Genomic DNA, 16,681 nt, shown 5'->3' with positions numbered 1-16,681 from the left:
AGGTGGGGGTCAGTGTCTGGGGGGGTCAGGGGTCAGTGCCCGTGGGGGGTCAGTGTCCGGGGGTGGTCAGGGTCAGTGTCCGGGGAGGTCAATGTCCGGGGGGGTCATTGTCCGGGGGGGGGACCAGTGTCCGGGGGGGGGGGTCAGGGGTCAGTGTCTGGGGGGGGTCAGTGTCTGGGGGGGTCAGGGGTCAGTGTCCAGGGGGGGCAGTGTCCGGGGGGGGTCAGTGTCCGGAGGGGGGACCAGTGCCCGGGGGGGGGGGGTGGTCAGGGGTCAGGGGTCAGTGTCTGGGGGGGGGGTCAGTGTCCAGGGGGGGTCACTGTCCGGGGGGGGGTGGTCAGTGGTCAGTGTCCGGGGGGGTCAGTGTCCGGTGGGGGGGTCAATGACCGGTGGGGGGGGTCAGTGTCCTGGGGGGTCAGTGTCCTGGGGGGGTCAGTGTCCGGGTGGGTGGGGTGGGGGGGGGGTCAGGGGTCAGTGTCCGGGGGGTCAGGGGTCAGTGTCCGGGGGTCAGGGGTCAGTGTCCGGGGGGGGGGGGGGGGGTCAGTGTCTGGGGGGGTCAGTGTCCGGGGGAGTCAGGGGTCAGTGTCCGGGGGGGGGTGGGTCAGGGGTCAGTATCTGGGGGGGTCAGTGTCCGGAGGGGTCAGGGGTCAGTGTCCGGGGGCGGGGGTCAGTGTCGGTCAGTTGAAGAACCTGTTTTTTTCTTGACCTTGTTTTTCAGGCTGGTCAGAATTTCCGGAATGTTCCTTTCAGCTTCGTGAAGCGTCTTTGTGGACCTTCCTGAATGGACCCAGACTGCCCCTGCGGTGAGGGGAGGGGGAGGGTGTGGGGGAGGGGGAAGGGGGTGGGGGAGGGGAAGGTGTGGGGGAGGATGGGGGTGGGGGATAGAGAGGGGGTGGGGGGGAGGGTGTGGGGGGGAGGCGGAGGGTGTGGGGAGAGGGGGAAGGTGTGGGGAGAGGGGGAGGGTGGGGGGAGGGGTAAGGAGGAGGGGGAGGGGGGAGTAGGATGTGGGGGAGTGTGTGGGGGAGGGAGTGGGTGTGGGGGAGGGGGGTGAGGGGGAGGGGGGAAGAGGGGGAGCGTATGGGGGAGGGGGAGGGTGTGGGGGGGAGGAGGGTGTGGGAGAGGAGGTGGGGGGAAGAGGGGGAGGGTGTGGGGGGAGGGGGAGGGTGTGGGGGAGGGGGAGGGGTGGGTGTGGGGGAGGGTGTGGGGGAGGTGAGGGGGAGGGTGTGGGGGAGGGGAGGGTGTGTGGGGGAGAGGCACAACACGGAAGGGCAAGTGTTTCTGATTGGTCCTTTCCCCTGTGACAGGTCTCAGAGTGTCACCGTGATGAACCTACCGAAAAGCTTTGATGCCCGGGAGCAGTGGCCGGATTGTCCAACCATCAAGGAGATCCGTGACCAGGGATCGTGTGGATCATGCTGGGTAAGGAAGGAGTTCCGTAGACTGCAGCTGTCACACTCACCTTTATCACGTGGGTCCTTCTAATTTCCAGCTGCCCTTCAGTCTCCCTGGGCACAGTGTTCTCTCTCTGGGCACAGTGCTCTCTCCCTGGGCACAGTGCTCTCTCTCTGGGCACAGTGCTCTCTCTCTGGGCACAGTGCTCTCTCTGGGCACAGTGCTCTCTCTCTGGGCACAGTGCTCTCTCCCTGGGCACAGTGCTCTCTCTGGGCACAGTGCTCTCTCTCTGGGCACAGTGCTCTCTCCCTGGGCACAGTGCTCTCTCTCTGGGCACAGTGCTCTCTCTGGGCACAGTGCTCTCTCTGGGCACAGTGCTCTCTCTGGGCACAGTGCTCTCTCCCTGGGCACAGTGCTCTCTCTCTGGGCACAGTGCACTCTCTCTGGGCACAGTGCTCTCTCCCTGGGCACAGTGCTCTCCCTGGGCACAGTGCTCTCTCTGGGCACAGTGCTCTCTCTCTGGGCACAGTGCTCTCTCCCTGGGCACAGTGCTCTCTCTCTGGGCACAGTGCTCTCTCTGGGCACAGTGCTCTCTCTCTGGGCACAGTGCTCTCTCTCTGGGCACAGTGCTATCTCTCTGGGCACAGTGCTCTCCCTGGGCACAATGCTCTCTCTCTGGGCACAGTGCTCTCTCTGGGCACAGTGCTCTCTCCCTGGGCACAGTGCTCTCTCTGGGCACAGTGCTCTCTCTGGGCACAGTGCTCTCTCCCTGGGCACAGTGCTCTCTCTCTGGGCACAGTGCTCTCTCTGGGCACAGTGCTCTCTCCCTGGGCACAGTGCTCTCTCTCTGGGCACAGTGCTCTCTCTGGGCACAGTGCTCTCTCTGGGCACAGTGCTCTCTCTCTGGGCACAGTGCTCTCCCTGGGCACAGTGCTCTCTCTCTGGGCACAGTGCTCTCTCTCTGGGCACAGTGCTCTCTCTCTGGGCACAGTGCTCTCTCTCTGGGCACAGTGCTCTCTCTCTGGGCACAGTGCTCTCTCCCTGGGCACAGTGCTCTCTCTGGGCACAGTGCTCTCTCTGGGCACAGTGCTCTCTCTCTGGGCACAGTGCTCTCTCCCTGGGCACAGTGCTCTCTCTCTGGGCACAGTGCTCTCTCTCTGGGCACAGTGCTCTCTCTCTGGGCACAGTGCTCTCTCTCTGGGCACAGTGCTCTCTCTCTGGGCACAGTGCTCTCTCCCTGGGCACAGTGCTCTCTCCCTGGGCACAGTGCTCTCTCCCTGGGCACAGTGCTCTCTCTCTGGGCACAGTGCTCTCTCCCTGGGCACAGTGCTCCCTCCCTGGGCACAGTGCTCACTCTCTGGGCACAGTGCTCTCTCTGGGCACAGTGCTCTCTCTCTGGGCACAGTGCTCTCTCCCTGGGCACAGTGCTCTCTCTCTGGGCACAGTGCTCTCTCTCTGGGCACAGTGCTCTCTCCCTGGGCACAGTGCTCTCTCCCTGGGCACAGTGCTCTCTCCCTGGGCACAGTGCTCTCTCTCTGGGCACAGTGCTCTCTCTCTGGGCACAGTGCTCTCTCTCTAGGCACAGTGCTCTCTCTCTGGGCACAGTGCTCTCTCTCTGGGCACAGTGCTCTCTCTCTGGGCACAGTGCTCTCTCTCTGGGCACAGTGCTCTCTCCCTGGGCACAGTGCTCTCTCTCTGGGCACAGTGCTCTCTCTCTGGGCACAGTGCGCTCTCTCTGGGCACAGTGCTCTCTCTGGGCACAGTGCTCTCTCTCTGGGCACAGTGCTCTCTCTGGGCACAGTGATCTCTCTGGGCACAGTGCTCTCTCTCTGGGCACAGTGCTCTCTCTCTGGGCACAGTGCTCTCTCTCTGGGCACAGTGCTCTCTCCCTGGGCACAGTGCTCTCTCCCTGGGCACAGTGCTCTCTCCTGGGCACAGTGCTCTCTCTCTGGGCACAGTGCTCTCTCTCTGGGCACAGTGCTCTCTCCCTGGGCACAGTGCTCTCTCCCTGGGCACAGTGCTCTCTCTGGGCACAGTGCTCTCTCCCTGGGCACAGTGCTCTCTCTGGGCACAGTGCTCTCTCTCTGGGCACAGTGCTCTCTCCCTGGGCACAGTGCTCTCTCTCTGGGCACAGTGCTCTCTCTCTGGGCACAGTGCTCTCTCTGGGCACAGTGCTCTCTCTGGGCACAGTGCTCTCTCTCTGGGCACAGTGCTCTCTCCCTGGGCACAGTGCTCTCTCCCTGGGCACAGTGCTCTCTCCCTGGGCACAGTGCTCTCTCTGGGCACAGTGCTCTCTCCCTGGGCACAGTGCTCTCTCTGGGCACAGTGCTCTCTCTCTGGGCACAGTGCTCTCTCCCTGGGCACAGTGCTCACTCTGGGCACAGTGCTCTCTCCCTGGGCACAGTGCTCTCTCTGGGCACAGTGCTCTCTCTCTGGGCACAGTGCTCTCTCCCTGGGCACAGTGCTCACTCTGGGCACAGTGCTCTCTCCCTGGGCACAGTGCTCTCTCCCTGGGCACAGTGCTCTCTCTGGGCACAGTGCTCTCTCTCTGGGCACAGTGCTCTCTCCCTGGGCACAGTGCTCTCTCTCTGGGCACAGTGCTCTCTCTGGGCACAGTGCTGTCTCCCTGGGCACAGTGCTCTCTCTCTGGGCACAGTGCTCTCTCTGGGCACAGTGCTCTCTCTGGGCACAGTGCTCTCTCTGGGCACAGTGCTCTCTCTCTGGGCACAGTGCTCTCTCTGGGCACAGTTCTCTCTGTGGGCACAGTGCTCTCTCCCTGGGCACAGTGCTCTCTCTCTGGGCACAGTGCTCTCTCTCTGGGCACAGTGCTCTCTCTGGACACAGTGCTCTCTCTGGGCACAGTGCTCTCTCCCTGGGCGCAGTGCTCTCTCTGGGCACAGTGCTCTCTCTCTGGGCACAGTGCTCTTTCTGGCCACAGTGCTCTCTCTCTGGGCACAGTGCTCTCTCCCTGGGCACAGTGCTCTCTCTCTGGGCACAGTGCTCTCTCCCTGGGCACAGTGCTCTTTCTGGGCACAGTGCTCTCTCCCTGGGCACAGTGCTCTCTCTCTGGGCGCAGTGCTCTCTCTCTGGGCGCAGTGCTCTCTCCCTGGGCACAGTGCTCTCTCCCTGGGCACAGTGCTCTCTCTGGGCACAGTGCTCTCTCTGGGCACAGTGCTCTCTCCCTGGGCACAGTGCTCTCTCCCTGGGCACAGTGCTCTCTCCCTGGGCACAGTGCTCTCTCCCTGGGCACAGTGCTCTCTCTCTGGGCACAGTGCTCTCTCTCTGGGCACAGTGCTCTCTCCCTGGGCACAGTGCTCTCTCTCTGGGCACAGTGCTCTCTCTCTGGGCACAGTGCTCTCTCCCTGGGCACAGTGCTCTCTCTCTGGGCACAGTGCTCTCTCTCTGGGCACAGTGCTCTCTCTCTGGGCACAGTGCTCTCTCTCTGGGCGCAGTGCTCTCTCTCTGGGCACAGTGCTCTCTCCCTGGGCACAGTGCTCTCTCTCTGGGCACAGTGCTCTCTCTCTGGGCACAGTGCGCTCTCTCTGGGCACAGTGCTCTCTCTCTGGGCACAGTGCTCTATCTCTGGGCACGGTGCTCTCCCTGGGCACAGTGCTCTCTCTCTGGGCACAGTGCTCTCTCTCTGGGCACAGTGCTCTCTCTGGGCACAGTGCTCTCTCTGGGTACAGTGCTCTCTCTGGGCACAGTGCTCTATCTCTGGGCACAGTGCTCTCCCTGGGCACAGTGCTCTCCCTGGGCACAGTGCTCTCTCCCTGGGCACAGTGCTCTCTCCCTGGGCACAGTGCTCTCTCTCTGGGCACAGTGCTCTCTCTCTGGGCACAGTGCTCTCTCTCTGGGCACAGTGCTCTCTCTCTGGGCGCAGTGCTCTCTCTCTGGGCACAGTGCTCTCTCCCTGGGCACAGTGCTCTCTCTCTGGGCACAGTGCTCTCTCTCTGGGCACAGTGCGCTCTCTCTGGGCACAGTGCTCTCTCTGAGCACAGTGCTCTCTCTCTGGGCACAGCGCTCTCCTTGGGCACAGTGCTCTCTCTCTGGGCACAGTGCTCTCTCTCTGGGCACAGTGCTCTCCCTGGGCACAGTGCTCTCTCCCTGGGCACAGTGCTCTCTCTGGGCACAGTGCTCTCCCTGGGCACAGTGCTCTCTGGGCACAGTGCTCTCTCCCTTGGCACAGTGCTCTCTCCCTGGGCACAGTGCTCTCTCTCTGGGCACAGTGCTCTCTCTCTGGGCACAGTGCTCTCTCTGGGCACAGTGCTCTCTCTGGGCACAGTGCTCTCTGCCTGGGCACAGTGCTCTCTCTCTGGGCAAAGTGCTCTCTGTCTAGGCACAGTGCTCTCTCCCTGGGCACAGTGCTCTCTCTCTGGGCACTGTGCTCTCTCTCTGGGCACAGTGCTCTCTCTGGGCACAGTGCTCTCTCTGGGCACAGTGCTCTCTGCCTGGGCACAGTGCTCTCTCTCTGGGCAAAGTGCTCTCTGTCTAGGCACAGTGCTCTCTCCCTGGGCACAGTGCTCTCTCTCTGGGCACTGTGCTCTCTCCCTGGGCACAGTGCTCTCTCTCTGGGCACAGTGCTCTCTCTGGGCACAGTCCTCTCTCTGGGCACAGTGCTCTCTCTGGGCACAGTGCTCTCTCTGGGCACAGTGCTCTCTCTCTGGGCACAGTTCTCTCTCTGGGCACAGTGCTCTCTCCCTGGGCACAGTGCTCTTTCTCTGGGCACAGTGCTCTCTCCCTGGGCACAGTGCTCTCTCCCTGGGCACAGTTCTCTCTGGGCACAGTGCTCTCTCTCTGGGCACAGTGCTGTCTCCCTGGGCACAGTGCTCTCTCCCTGGAAACAGTGCTCTCTCTCTGGGCACAGTGCTCTCTCTGGGCACAGTGCTCTCCCTGGGCACAGTGCTCTCTCTCTCGGCACAGTGCTCTCTCTCTGGGCACAGTGCTCTCTCTCTGGGCATAGTGCTCTCTCCCTGGGCACAGTGCTCTCTGGGCACAGTGCTCTCTCTGGGCACAGTGCTCTCTCTCTGGGCACAGTGCTCTCCCTGGTCACAGTGCTCTCTGCATGGGCACAGTGCTCTCTCTGGGCACAGTGCTCTCTCTCTGGGCACAGTGCTCTCTCCCTGGGCACAGTGCTCTCTCCCTGGGCAGAGTGCTGTCTGCCTGGGCGCAGTGCTCTCTCTCTGGGCACAGTGCTCTCTCTGGGCACAGTTCTCTCTCCATGGGCACAGTGCTCTCTCTCTGGGCACAGTGCTCTCTCTCTGGGCACAGTGCTCTCTCCCTGGGCACAGTGCTCTCTCTGGGCACAGTGCTCTCTCTCTGGGCACAGTGCTCTCTCTCTGGGCACAGTGCTCTCTCTCTGGGCACAGTGCTCTCTCTGGGCACAGTGCTCTCTCTGGGCACAGTGCTCTCTCCCTGGGCACAATGCTCTCTCAGGGCACAGTGCTCTCTCTCTGGGCACAGTGCTCTCTCTCTGGGCACAGTGCTCTCTCTCTGGGCACAGTGCTCTCTCTCTGGGCACAGTGCTCTCTCCCTGGGCACAGTGCTCTCTCTCTAGGCACAGTGCTCTCTCTCTGGGCACAGTGCTCTCTCTCTGGGCGCAGTGCTCTCTCTCTGGGCACAGTGCTCTCTCTGGGCACAGTGCTCTCTCTCTGGGCACAATGCTCTCTCCCTGGGCACAGTGCTCTCTCTCTGGGCACAGTGCTCTCTCCCTGGGCACAGTGCTCTCTCTCTGGGCACAGTGCTCTCTCTCTGGGCACAGTGCTCTCTGTGGGCACAGTGCACTCTCCCTGGGCACAGTGCTCTCTCTCTGGGCACAGTGCTCTCTCTGGGCACAGTGCTCTCTCTCTGGGCACAGTGCTCTCTCTCTGGGCACAGTGCTCTCTCTCTGGGCACAGTGCTCTCTCTCTGGGCACAGTGCCCTCTCTCTGGGCACAGTGCTCTCTCTCTGGGCACAGTGCTCTCTCTCTGGGCACAGTGCTCTCTCTCTGGGCACAGTGCTCTCTCTCTGGGCACAGTGCTCTCTCCCTGGGCACAGAGCTCTCTCCCTGGGCACAGTGCTCTCTCTCTGGGCACAGTGCTCTCTCTCTGGGCACAGTGCTGTCTCTCTGGGCACAGTGCTCTCTGCCTGGGCACAGTGCTCTCTCCCTGGGCACAGTGATCTCTCTCTGGGCTCAGTGCTCTCTCTCTGGGCACAGTGCTCTCTCTCTGGGCACAGTGCTCTCTCTGGGCACAGTGATCTCTCTCTGGGCACAGTGCTCTCTCTCTGGGCACAGTGCTCTCTCTCTGGGCACAGTGCTCTCTCCCTGGGCACAGTGATCTCTCTCTGGGCACAGTGCTCTCTCCCTGGGCACAGTGCTCTCTCCCTGGGCACAGTGATCTCTCTCTGGGCACAGTGCTCTCTCTCTGGGCACAGTGCTCTCTCTCTGGGCACAGTGCTCTCTCCCTGGGCACAGTGCTCTCTCTCTGGGCACAGTGCTCTCTCTCTGGGCACAGTGCTCTCTCCCTGGGCACAGTGCTCTCTCTCTGGGCACAGTGCTCTCTCCCTGGGCACAGTGCTCTCTCTGGGCACAGTGCTCTCTCTGGTCACAGTGCTCTCTCTGGGCACAGTGCTCTCTCCCTGGGCACAGTGCTGTCTCTGGGCAGAGTGCTCTCTCCCTGGGCACAGTGCTCTCTCTCTGGGCACAGTGCTCTCTCTCTGGGCACAGTGCTCTCCCTGGGCACAGTGCTCTCTCCCTGGGCACAGTGCTCTCTCTGGGCACAGTGCTCTCTCTCTGGGCACAGTGCTCTCTCTCTGGGCACAGTGCTCTCTCCCTGGGCACAGTGCTCTCTCTGGGCACAGTGCTCTCTCTCTGGGCACAGTGCTATCTCTCTGGGCACAGTGCTCTCTCCCTGGGCACAGTGCTCTCTCTCTGGGCACAGTGCTCTCTCTCTGGGCACATTGCGCTCTCTCTCTGGGCACAGTGCTCTCTCTGGGCACAGTGCTCTCTCTCTGGGCACAGTGCTCTCTCTCTGGGCACAGTGCTCTCTCCCTGGGCACAGTGCTCTCTCCCTAGGCACAGTGCTCTCTCTCTGGGCACAGTGCTCTCTCCCTGGGCACAGTGCTCTCTCTCTGGGCACAGTGCTCTCTCCCTGGGCACAGTGCTCTGTCTCTGGGCACAGTGCTCTCTCTCTGGGCACAGTGCTCTCTCCCTGGGCACAGTGCTCTCTCTGGGCACAGTGCTCTCTCTCTGGGCACAGTGCTCTCTCCCTGGGCAGAGTGCTGTCTCCCTGGGCACAGTGCTCTCACTGGGCACAGTGCTCTCTCTCTGGGCACAGTGCTCTCCCTGGGCACAGTGCTCTCTCTTTGGGCACAGTGCTCTCTCTCTGGGCTCAGTGCTCTCTCTCTGGGCACAGTGCTCTCTCCCTGGGCACAGTGCTCTCTCTCTGGGCACAGTGCTCTCTCTCTGGGCACAGTGCTCTCTCTCTGGGCACAGTGCTCTCTCCCTGGGCACAGTGCTCTCTCCCTGGGCACAGTGCTCTCTCTGGGCACAGTGCTCTCTCCCTGGGCACAGTGCTCTCTCTGGGCACAGTGCTCTCTCTCTGGGCACAGTGCTCTCTCCCTGGGCACAGTGCTCTCTCCCTGGGCACAGTGCTCTGTCCCTGGGCACAGTGCTCTCTCTCTGGGCACAGTGCTCTCTCCCTGGGCACTGTGCTCTCTCCCTGGGCACAGTGCTCTCTCCCTGGGCACAGTGCTCTCTCTCTGGGCACAGTGCTCTCTCTGGGCACAGTGCTCTCTCTCTGGGCACAGTGCTCTCTCTCTGGGCACAGAGCTCTCCCTGGGCACAGTGCTCTCTCCCTGGGCACAGTGCTCTCTCCCTGGGCACAGTGCTCTCTCTCTGGGCACAGAGCTCTCCCTGGGCACAGTGCTCTCTCTCTGGGCACTGTGCTCTCTCCCTGGGCACAGTGCTCTCTGCCTGGGCACAGTGCTCTCTGCCTGGGCACAGTGCTCTCTCCCTGGGCACAGTGCTCTCTCTCTGGGCACAGTGCTCTCTCTGGGCACAGTGCTCTCTCTCTGGGCACAGTGCTCTCTCTGGGCACAGTGCTCTCTCTCTGGGCACAGTGCTCTCTCCCTGGGCACAGTGCACTCTGCCTGGGCACAGTGCTCTCTCTGGGCACAGTGCTCTCTCTCTGGGCACAGTGCTCTCTCTCTGGGCACAGTGCTGTCTCTCTGGGCACAGTGCTCGCTGCCTGGGCACAGTGCTCTCTCCCTGGGCGCAGTGCTCTCTGGGCACAGTGCTCTCTCTCTGGGCACAGTGCTCTCTCTCTGGGCACAGTGCTCTCTCTCTGGTCACAGTGCTCTCTCTGGGCACAGTGCTCTCTCTCTGGGCACAGTGCTCTCTCTCTGGGCACAGTGCTCTCTCTCTGGGCACAGTGCTCTCTGCCTGGGCACAGTGCTCTCTCCCTGGGCATAGTGATCTCTCTCTGGGCACAGTGCTCTCTCTCTGGCCACAGTGCTCTCTCTCTGGGCACAGTGCTCTCTCTGGGCACAGTGATCTCTCTCTGGGCACAGTGCTCTCTCTCTGGGCACAGTGCTCTCTCTCTGGGCACAGTGCTCTCTCTCTGGGCACAGTGCTCTCTCCCTGGGCACAGTGATCTCTCTCTGGGCACAGTGCTCTCTCTCTGGGCACAGTGCTCTCTCCCTGGGCACAGTGATCTCTCTCTGGGGACAGTGCTCTCTCTCTGGGCACAGTGCTCTCTCTCTGGGCACAGTGCTCTCTCTCTGGGCACAGTGCTCTCTCCCTGGGCACAGTGCTCTCTCTCTGGGCACAGTGCTCTCTCTCTGGGCACAGTGCTCTCTCCCTGGGCACAGTGCTCTCTCTCTGGGCACAGTGCTCTCTCCCTGGGCACAGTGCTCTCTCTGGGCACAGTGCTCTCTCTGGTCACAGTGCTCTCTCCCTGGGCACAGTGCTGTCTCTGGGCAGAGTGCTCTCTCCCTGGGCACAGTGCTCTCTCTCTGGGCACACTGCTCTCTCTCTGGGCACAGTGCTCTCCCTGGGCACAGTGCTCTCTCCCTGGGCACAGTGCTCTCTCTGGGCACAGTGCTCTCTCTGGGCACAGTGCTCTCTCTCTGTGCACAGTGCTCTCTCTCTGGGCACAGTGCTCTCTCCCTGGGCACAGTGCTCTCTCTGGGCACAGTGCTCTCGCTCTGGGCACAGTGCTCTCTCTCTGGGCACAGTGCTCTCTCCCTGGGCACAGTGCTCTCTCTCTGGGCACAGTGCTCTCTCTCTGGGCACATTGCGCTCTCTCTCTGGGCACAGTGCTCTCTCTGGGCACAGTGCTCTCTCTCTGGGCACAGTGCTCTCTCTCTGGGCACAGTGCTCTCTCCCTGGGCACAGTGCTCTCTCCCTAGGCACAGTGCTCTCTCTCTGGGCACAGTGCTCTCTCCCTGGGCACAGTGCTCTCTCTCTGGGCACAGTGCTCTCTCTCTGGGCACAGTGCTCTCTCTCTGGGCACAGTGCTCTCTCCCTGGGCACAGTGCTCTCTCTGGGCACAGTGCTCTCTCTCTGGGCACAGTGCTCTCTCTCTGGGCACAGTGCTCTCTCTCTGGGCACAGTGCTCTCTCCCTGGGCAGAGTGCTGTCTCCCTGGGCACAGTGCTCTCACTGGGCACAGTGCTCTCTCTCTGGGCACAGTGCTCTCCCTGGGCACAGTGCTCTCTCTTTGGGCACAGTGCTCTCTCTCTGGGCTCAGTGCTCTCTGGGCACAGTGCTCTCTCCCTGGGCACAGTGCTCTCTCTCTGGGCACAGTGCTCTCTCTCTGGGCACAGTGCTCTCTCTCTGGGCACAGTGCTCTCTCTCTGGGCACAGTGCTCTCTGGGCACAGTGCTCTCTCCCTGGGCACAGTGCTCTCTCTGGGCACAGTGCTCTCTCCCTGGCCACAGTGCTCTCTCTGGGCACAGTGCTCTCTCTCTGGGCACAGTGCTCTCTCCCTGGGCACAGTGCTCTCTCTGGGCACAGTGCTCTCTCTCTGGGCGCAGTGCTCTCTCCCTGGGCACAGTGCTCTCTCTGGGCACAGTGCTCTCTCTCTGGGCACAGTGCTCTCTCCCTGGGCACAGTGCTCTCTCTCTGGGCACAGTGCTCTCTCCCTGGGCACTGTGCTCTCTCCCTGGGCACAGTGCTCTCTCCCTGGGCACAGTGCTCTCTCTCTGGGCACAGTGCTCTCTCTAGGCACAGTGCTCTCTCTCTGGGCACAGTGCTCTCTCTGGGCACAGTGCTCTCCCTGGGCACAGTGCTCTCTCCCTGGGCACAGGGCTCTCTCCCTGGGCACAGTGCTCTCTCTCTGGGCACAGAGCTCTCCCTGGGAACAGTGCTCTCTCTCTGTGCACAGTGCTCTCTCTGGGCACAGAGCTCTCCCTGGGCACAGGGCTCTCTCCCTGGGCACAGTGCTCTCTCCCTGGGCACAGTGCTCTCTGCCTGGGCACAGTGCTCTCTCCCTGGGCACAGTGCTCTCTCTCTGGGCACAGTGCTCTCTCTGGGCACAGTGCTCTCTCTGGGCACAGTGCTCTCTCTCTGGGCACAGTGCTCTCTCTGGGCACAGTGCTCTCTCTCTGCGCACAGTGCTCTCTCCCTGGGCACAATGCTCTCTGCCTGGGCACAGTCCTCTCTCTGGGCACAGTGCTCTCTCTCTGGGCACAGTGCTCTCTCTCTGGGCACAGTGCTGTCTCTCTGGGCTCTCTCTGGGCACAGTGCTCTCTCTCTGGGCACAGTGCTGTCTCTCTGGGCACAGTGCTCTCTGCCTGGGCACAGTGCTCTCTCCCTGGGCACAGTGCTCTCTGGGCACAGTGCTCTCTCTCTGGGCACAGTGCTCTGTCTCTGGGCACAGTGCTCTCTCTCTGGTCACAGTGCTCTCTCTGGGCACAGTGCTCTCTCTCTGGGCACAGTGCTCTCTCTCTGGGCACAGTGCTGTCTCTCTGGGCACAGTGCTGTCTCTCTGGGCACAGTGCTCTCTGCCTGGGCACAGTGCTCTCTCCCTGGGCACAGTGATCTCTCTCTGGGCACAGTGCTCTCTCTCTGGGCACAGTGCTCTCTCTCTGGGCACAGTGCTCTCTCTGGGCACAGTGATCTCTCTCTGGGCACAGTGCTCTCTCTCTGGGCACAGTGCTCTCTCTCTGGGCAAAGTGCTCTCTCCCTGGGCACAGTGATCTCTCTCTTGGCACAGTGCTCTCTCTCTGGGCACAGTGCTCTCTCCCTGGGCACAGTGATCTCTCTCTGGGCACAGTGCTCTCTCTCTGGGCACAGTGCTCTCTCTCTGGGCACAGTGCTCTCTCTCTGGGCACAGTGCTCTCTCCCTGGGCACAGTGCTCTCTCGCTGGGCACAGTGCTCTCTCTCTGGGCACAGTGCTCTCTCCCTGGGCACAGTGCTCTCTCTCTGGGCACAGTGCTCTCTCCCTGGGCACAGTGCTCTCTCTGGGCACAGTGCTCTCTCTGGTCACAGTGCTCTCTCTGGGCACAGTGCTCTCTCCCTGGGCACAGTGCTGTCTCTGGGCAGAGTGCTCTCTCCCTGGGCACAGTGCTCTCTCTCTGGGCACAGTGGTCTCTCTCTGGGCACAGTGCTCTCCCTGGGCACAGTGCTCTCTCCCTGGGCACAGTACTCTCTCTGGGCACAGTGCTCTCTCTCTGGGCACAGTGCTCTCTCTCTGGGCACAGTGCTCTCTCCCTGGGCACAGTGCTCTGTCTCTGGGCACAGTGCTCTCTCTCTGGGCACATTGCGCTCTCTCTCTGGGCACAGTGCTCTCTCTGGGCACAGTGCTCTCTCTCTGGGCACAGTGCTCTCTCCCTGGGCACAGTGCTCTCTCCCTAGGCACAGTGCTCTCTCTCTGGGCACAGTGCTCTCTCCCTGGGCACAGTGCTCTCTCTCTGGGCACAGTGCTCTCTCCCTGGGCACAGTGCTCTCTCTCTGGGCACAGTGCTCTCTCTCTGGGCACAGTGCTCTCTCCCTGGGCACAGTGCTCTCTCTGGGCACAGTGCTCTCTCTCTGGGCACAGTGCTCTCTCCCTGGGCAGAGTGCTGTCTCCCTGGGCACAGTGCTCTCACTGGGCACAGTGCTCTCTCTCTGGGCACAGTGCTCTCCCTGGGCACAGTGCTCTCTCTTTGGGCACAGTGCTCTCTCTCTGGGCTCAGTGCTCTCTCTCTGGGCACAGTACTCTCTCTCTGGGCACAGTGCTCTCTCTCTGGGCACAGTGCTCTCTCTCTGGGCACAGTGCTCGCTCTCTGGGCACAGTGCTCTCTCCCTGGGCACAGTGCTCTCTCCCTGGGCACAGTGCTCTCTCCCTGGGCACAGTGCTCTCTCTGGGCACAGTGCTCTCTCCCTGGGCACAGTGCTCTCTCTGGGCACAGTGCTCTCTCTCTGGGCACAGTGCTCTCTTCCTGGGCACAGTGCTCTCTCTGGGCACAGTGCTCTCTCTCTGGGCACAGTGCTCTCTCCCTGGGCACAGTGCTCTCTCCCTGGGCACAGTGCTCTCTCTCTGGGCACAGTGCTCTCTCCCTGGGCACTGTGCTCTCTCCCTGGGCACAGTGCTCTCTCCCTGGGCACAGTGCTCTCTCTCTGGGCACAGTGCTCTCTCTGGGCACAGTGCTCTCTCTCTGGGCACAGTGCTCTCTCTCTGGGCACAGAGCTCTCCCTGGGCAGAGTGCTCTCTCCCTGGGCACAGTGCTCTCTCCCTGGGCACAGTGCTCTCTCTCTGGGCACTGCGCTCTCTCCCTGGGCACAGTGCTCTCTGCCTGGGCACAGTGCTCTCTCTGGGCACAGGGCTCTCTCTCTGGGCACAGTGCTCTCTCTGGGCACAGTGCTCTCTCTCTGGGCACATTGCTCTCTCCCTGGGCACAGTGCTCTCTGCCTGGGCACAGTGCTCTCTCCCTGGGCACAGTGCTCTCTCTGGGCACTGTGCTCTCTCTCTGGGCACAGTGCTCTCTCTCTGGGCACAGTGTTCTCTCTGGGCACAGTGCTCTCTCCCTGGGCACAGTGCTCTCTCTGGGCACAGTGCTCTCTCTGGGCACAGTGCTCTCTCCCTGGGCACAGTGCTCTCTCTGGGCACAGTGCTCTCTCTCTGGGCACAGTGCTCTCTCCCTGGGCACAGTGCTCTCTCCCTGGGCACAGTGCTCTCTCTCTGGGCACAGTGCTCTCTCTCTGGGCACATTGCGCTCTCTCTCTGGGCACATTGCGCTCTCTCTCTGGGCACAGTGCTCTCTCTGGGCACAGTGCTCTCTCTCTGGGCACAGTGCTCTCTCTCTGGGCACAGTGCTCTCTCTCTGGGCACAGTGCTCTCCCTGGGCACAGTGCTCTCTCCCTGGGCACAGTGCTCTCTCTGGGCACAGTGCTCTCTCTCTGGGCACAGTGCTCTCTCCCTGGGCACAGTGCTCTCTCTGGGCACAGTGCTCTCTCTCTGGGCACAGTGCTCTCTCTCTGGGCACAGTGCTCTCTCCCTGGGCACAGTGCTCTGTCTCTGGGCACAGTGCTCTCTCTCTGGGCACCTTGCGCTCTCTCTCTGGGCACAGTGCTCTCTCTGGGCACAGTGCTCTCTCTCTGGGCACAGTGCTCTCTCTCTGGGCACAGTGCTCTCTCTCTGGGCAAAGTGCTCTCTCCCTGGGCACAGTGCTCTCTCCCTAGGCACAGTGCTCTCTCTCTGGGCACAGTGCTCTCTCTCTGGGCACAGTGCTCTCTCCCTGGGCACAGTGCTCTCTCTCTGGGCACAGTGCTCTCTCTCTGGGCACAGTGCTCTCTCCCTGGGCACAGTGCTCTCTCTGGGCACAGTGCTCTCTCTCTGGGCACAGTGCTCTCTCCCTGGGCAGGGTGCTGTCTCCCTGGGCACAGTGCACTCACTGGGCACAGTGCTCTCTCTGGGCACAGTGCTCTCCCTGGGCACAGTGCTCTCTCTTTGGGCACAGTGTTCTCTCTCTGGGCTCAGTGCTCTCTCTCTGGGCACAGTGCTCTCTCCCTGGGCACAGTGCTCTCTCTCTGGGCACAGTGCTCTCTCTCTGGGCACAGTGCTCTCTCTCTGGGCACAGTGCTCTCTCCCTGGGCACAGTGCTCTCTCCCTGGGCACAGTGCTCTCTCTGGGCACAGTGCTCTCTCCCTGGGCACAGTGCTCTCTCTGGGCACAGTGCTCTCTCTCTGGGCACAGTGCTCTCTTCCTGGGCACAGTGCTCTCTCTGGGCACAGTGCTCTCTCTCTGGGCACAGTGCTCTCTCCCTGGGCACAGTGCTCTCTCCCTGGGCACAGTGCTCTCTCTCTGGGCACAGTGCTCTCCCTGGGCACTGTGCTCTCTCCCTGGGCACAGTGCTCTCTCCCTGGGCACAGTGCTCTCTCTCTGGGCACAGTGCTCTCTCTGGGCACAGTGCTCTCTCTCTGGGCACAGTGCTCTCTCTCTGGGCACAGAGCTCTCCCTGGGCAGAGTGCTCTCTCCCTGGGCACAGTGCTCTCTCCCTGGGCACAGTGCTCTCTCTCTGGGCACAGAGCTCTCCCTGGGCACAGTGCTCTCTCTCTGGGCACTGTGCTCTCTCCCTGGGCACAGTGCTCTCTCTCTGGGCACAGTGCTCTCTCTGGGCACAGTGCTCTCTCTCTGGGCACAGTGCTCTCTCTCTGGGCACAGTGCTCTCTCTGGGCACAGTGCTCTCTCTCGGGGCACAGTGCTCTCTCCCTGGGCACAGTGCTCTCTGCCTGGGCACAGTGCTCTCTCCCTGGGCACAGTGCTCTCTCTGGGCACAGTGCTCTCTCTCTGGGCACAGTGCTCTCTCCCTGGGCACAGTGCTCTCTTCCTGGGCACAGTGCTCTCTCTGGGCACAGTGCTCTCTCTCTGGGCACTGTGCTCTCTCTCTGGGCACAGTGCTCTCTCCCTGGGCACAGTGCTCTCTCCCTGGGCACAGTGCTCTCTCTGGGCACTGTGCTCTCTCTCTGGGCACAGTGCTCTCTCTCTGGGCACAGTGTTCTCCCTGGGCACAGTGCTCTCTCCCTGGGCACAGTGCTCTCTCTCTGGGCACAGTGCTCTCTCCCTGGGCACTGTGCTCTCTCCCTGGGCACAGTGCTCTCTCCCTGGGCACAGTGCTCTCTCTCTGGGCACAGTGCTCTCTCTGGGCACAGTGCTCTCTCTCTGGGCACAGTGCTCTCTCTCTGGGCACAGAGCTCTCCCTGGGCAGAGTGCTCTCTCCCTGGGCACAGTGCTCTCTCCCTGGGCACAGTGCTCTCTCTCTGGGCACTGCGCTCTCTCCCTGGGCACAGTGCTCTCTGCCTGGGCACAGTGCTCTCTCTGGGCACAG

The 16,681-nt window shown here is 62.2% G+C and overlaps 1 protein-coding gene across 1 annotated transcript in view; it reads left to right on the top strand.

Annotated features, from left to right (window-relative positions):
- Nucleotides 1–695: 695 nt before the first annotated feature.
- LOC147120791 (cathepsin B-like) overlaps nt 696–16,681 on the top strand; it is a 39,051-nt gene continuing 23,065 nt past the window's right edge. Inside the window, exons 1-2 of the mRNA XM_085978677.1 lie at nt 696–803; nt 1,305–1,419. Coding sequence (XP_085834803.1) covers nt 1,324–1,419 — 96 coding nt within the window. The 5' untranslated portion in view covers nt 696–803; nt 1,305–1,323. The remainder of the gene's footprint in view (nt 804–1,304; nt 1,420–16,681) is intronic.

This window comes from Somniosus microcephalus, chromosome 3, assembly GCF_052327205.1.
Source record: "Somniosus microcephalus isolate GS21.2 chromosome 3, FLI_Smic_1.0, whole genome shotgun sequence".
NCBI classification, from domain to species: Eukaryota; Metazoa; Chordata; class Chondrichthyes; order Squaliformes; family Somniosidae; genus Somniosus; species Somniosus microcephalus.
This window is presented reverse-complemented; position numbering and strand designations above follow the sequence as displayed.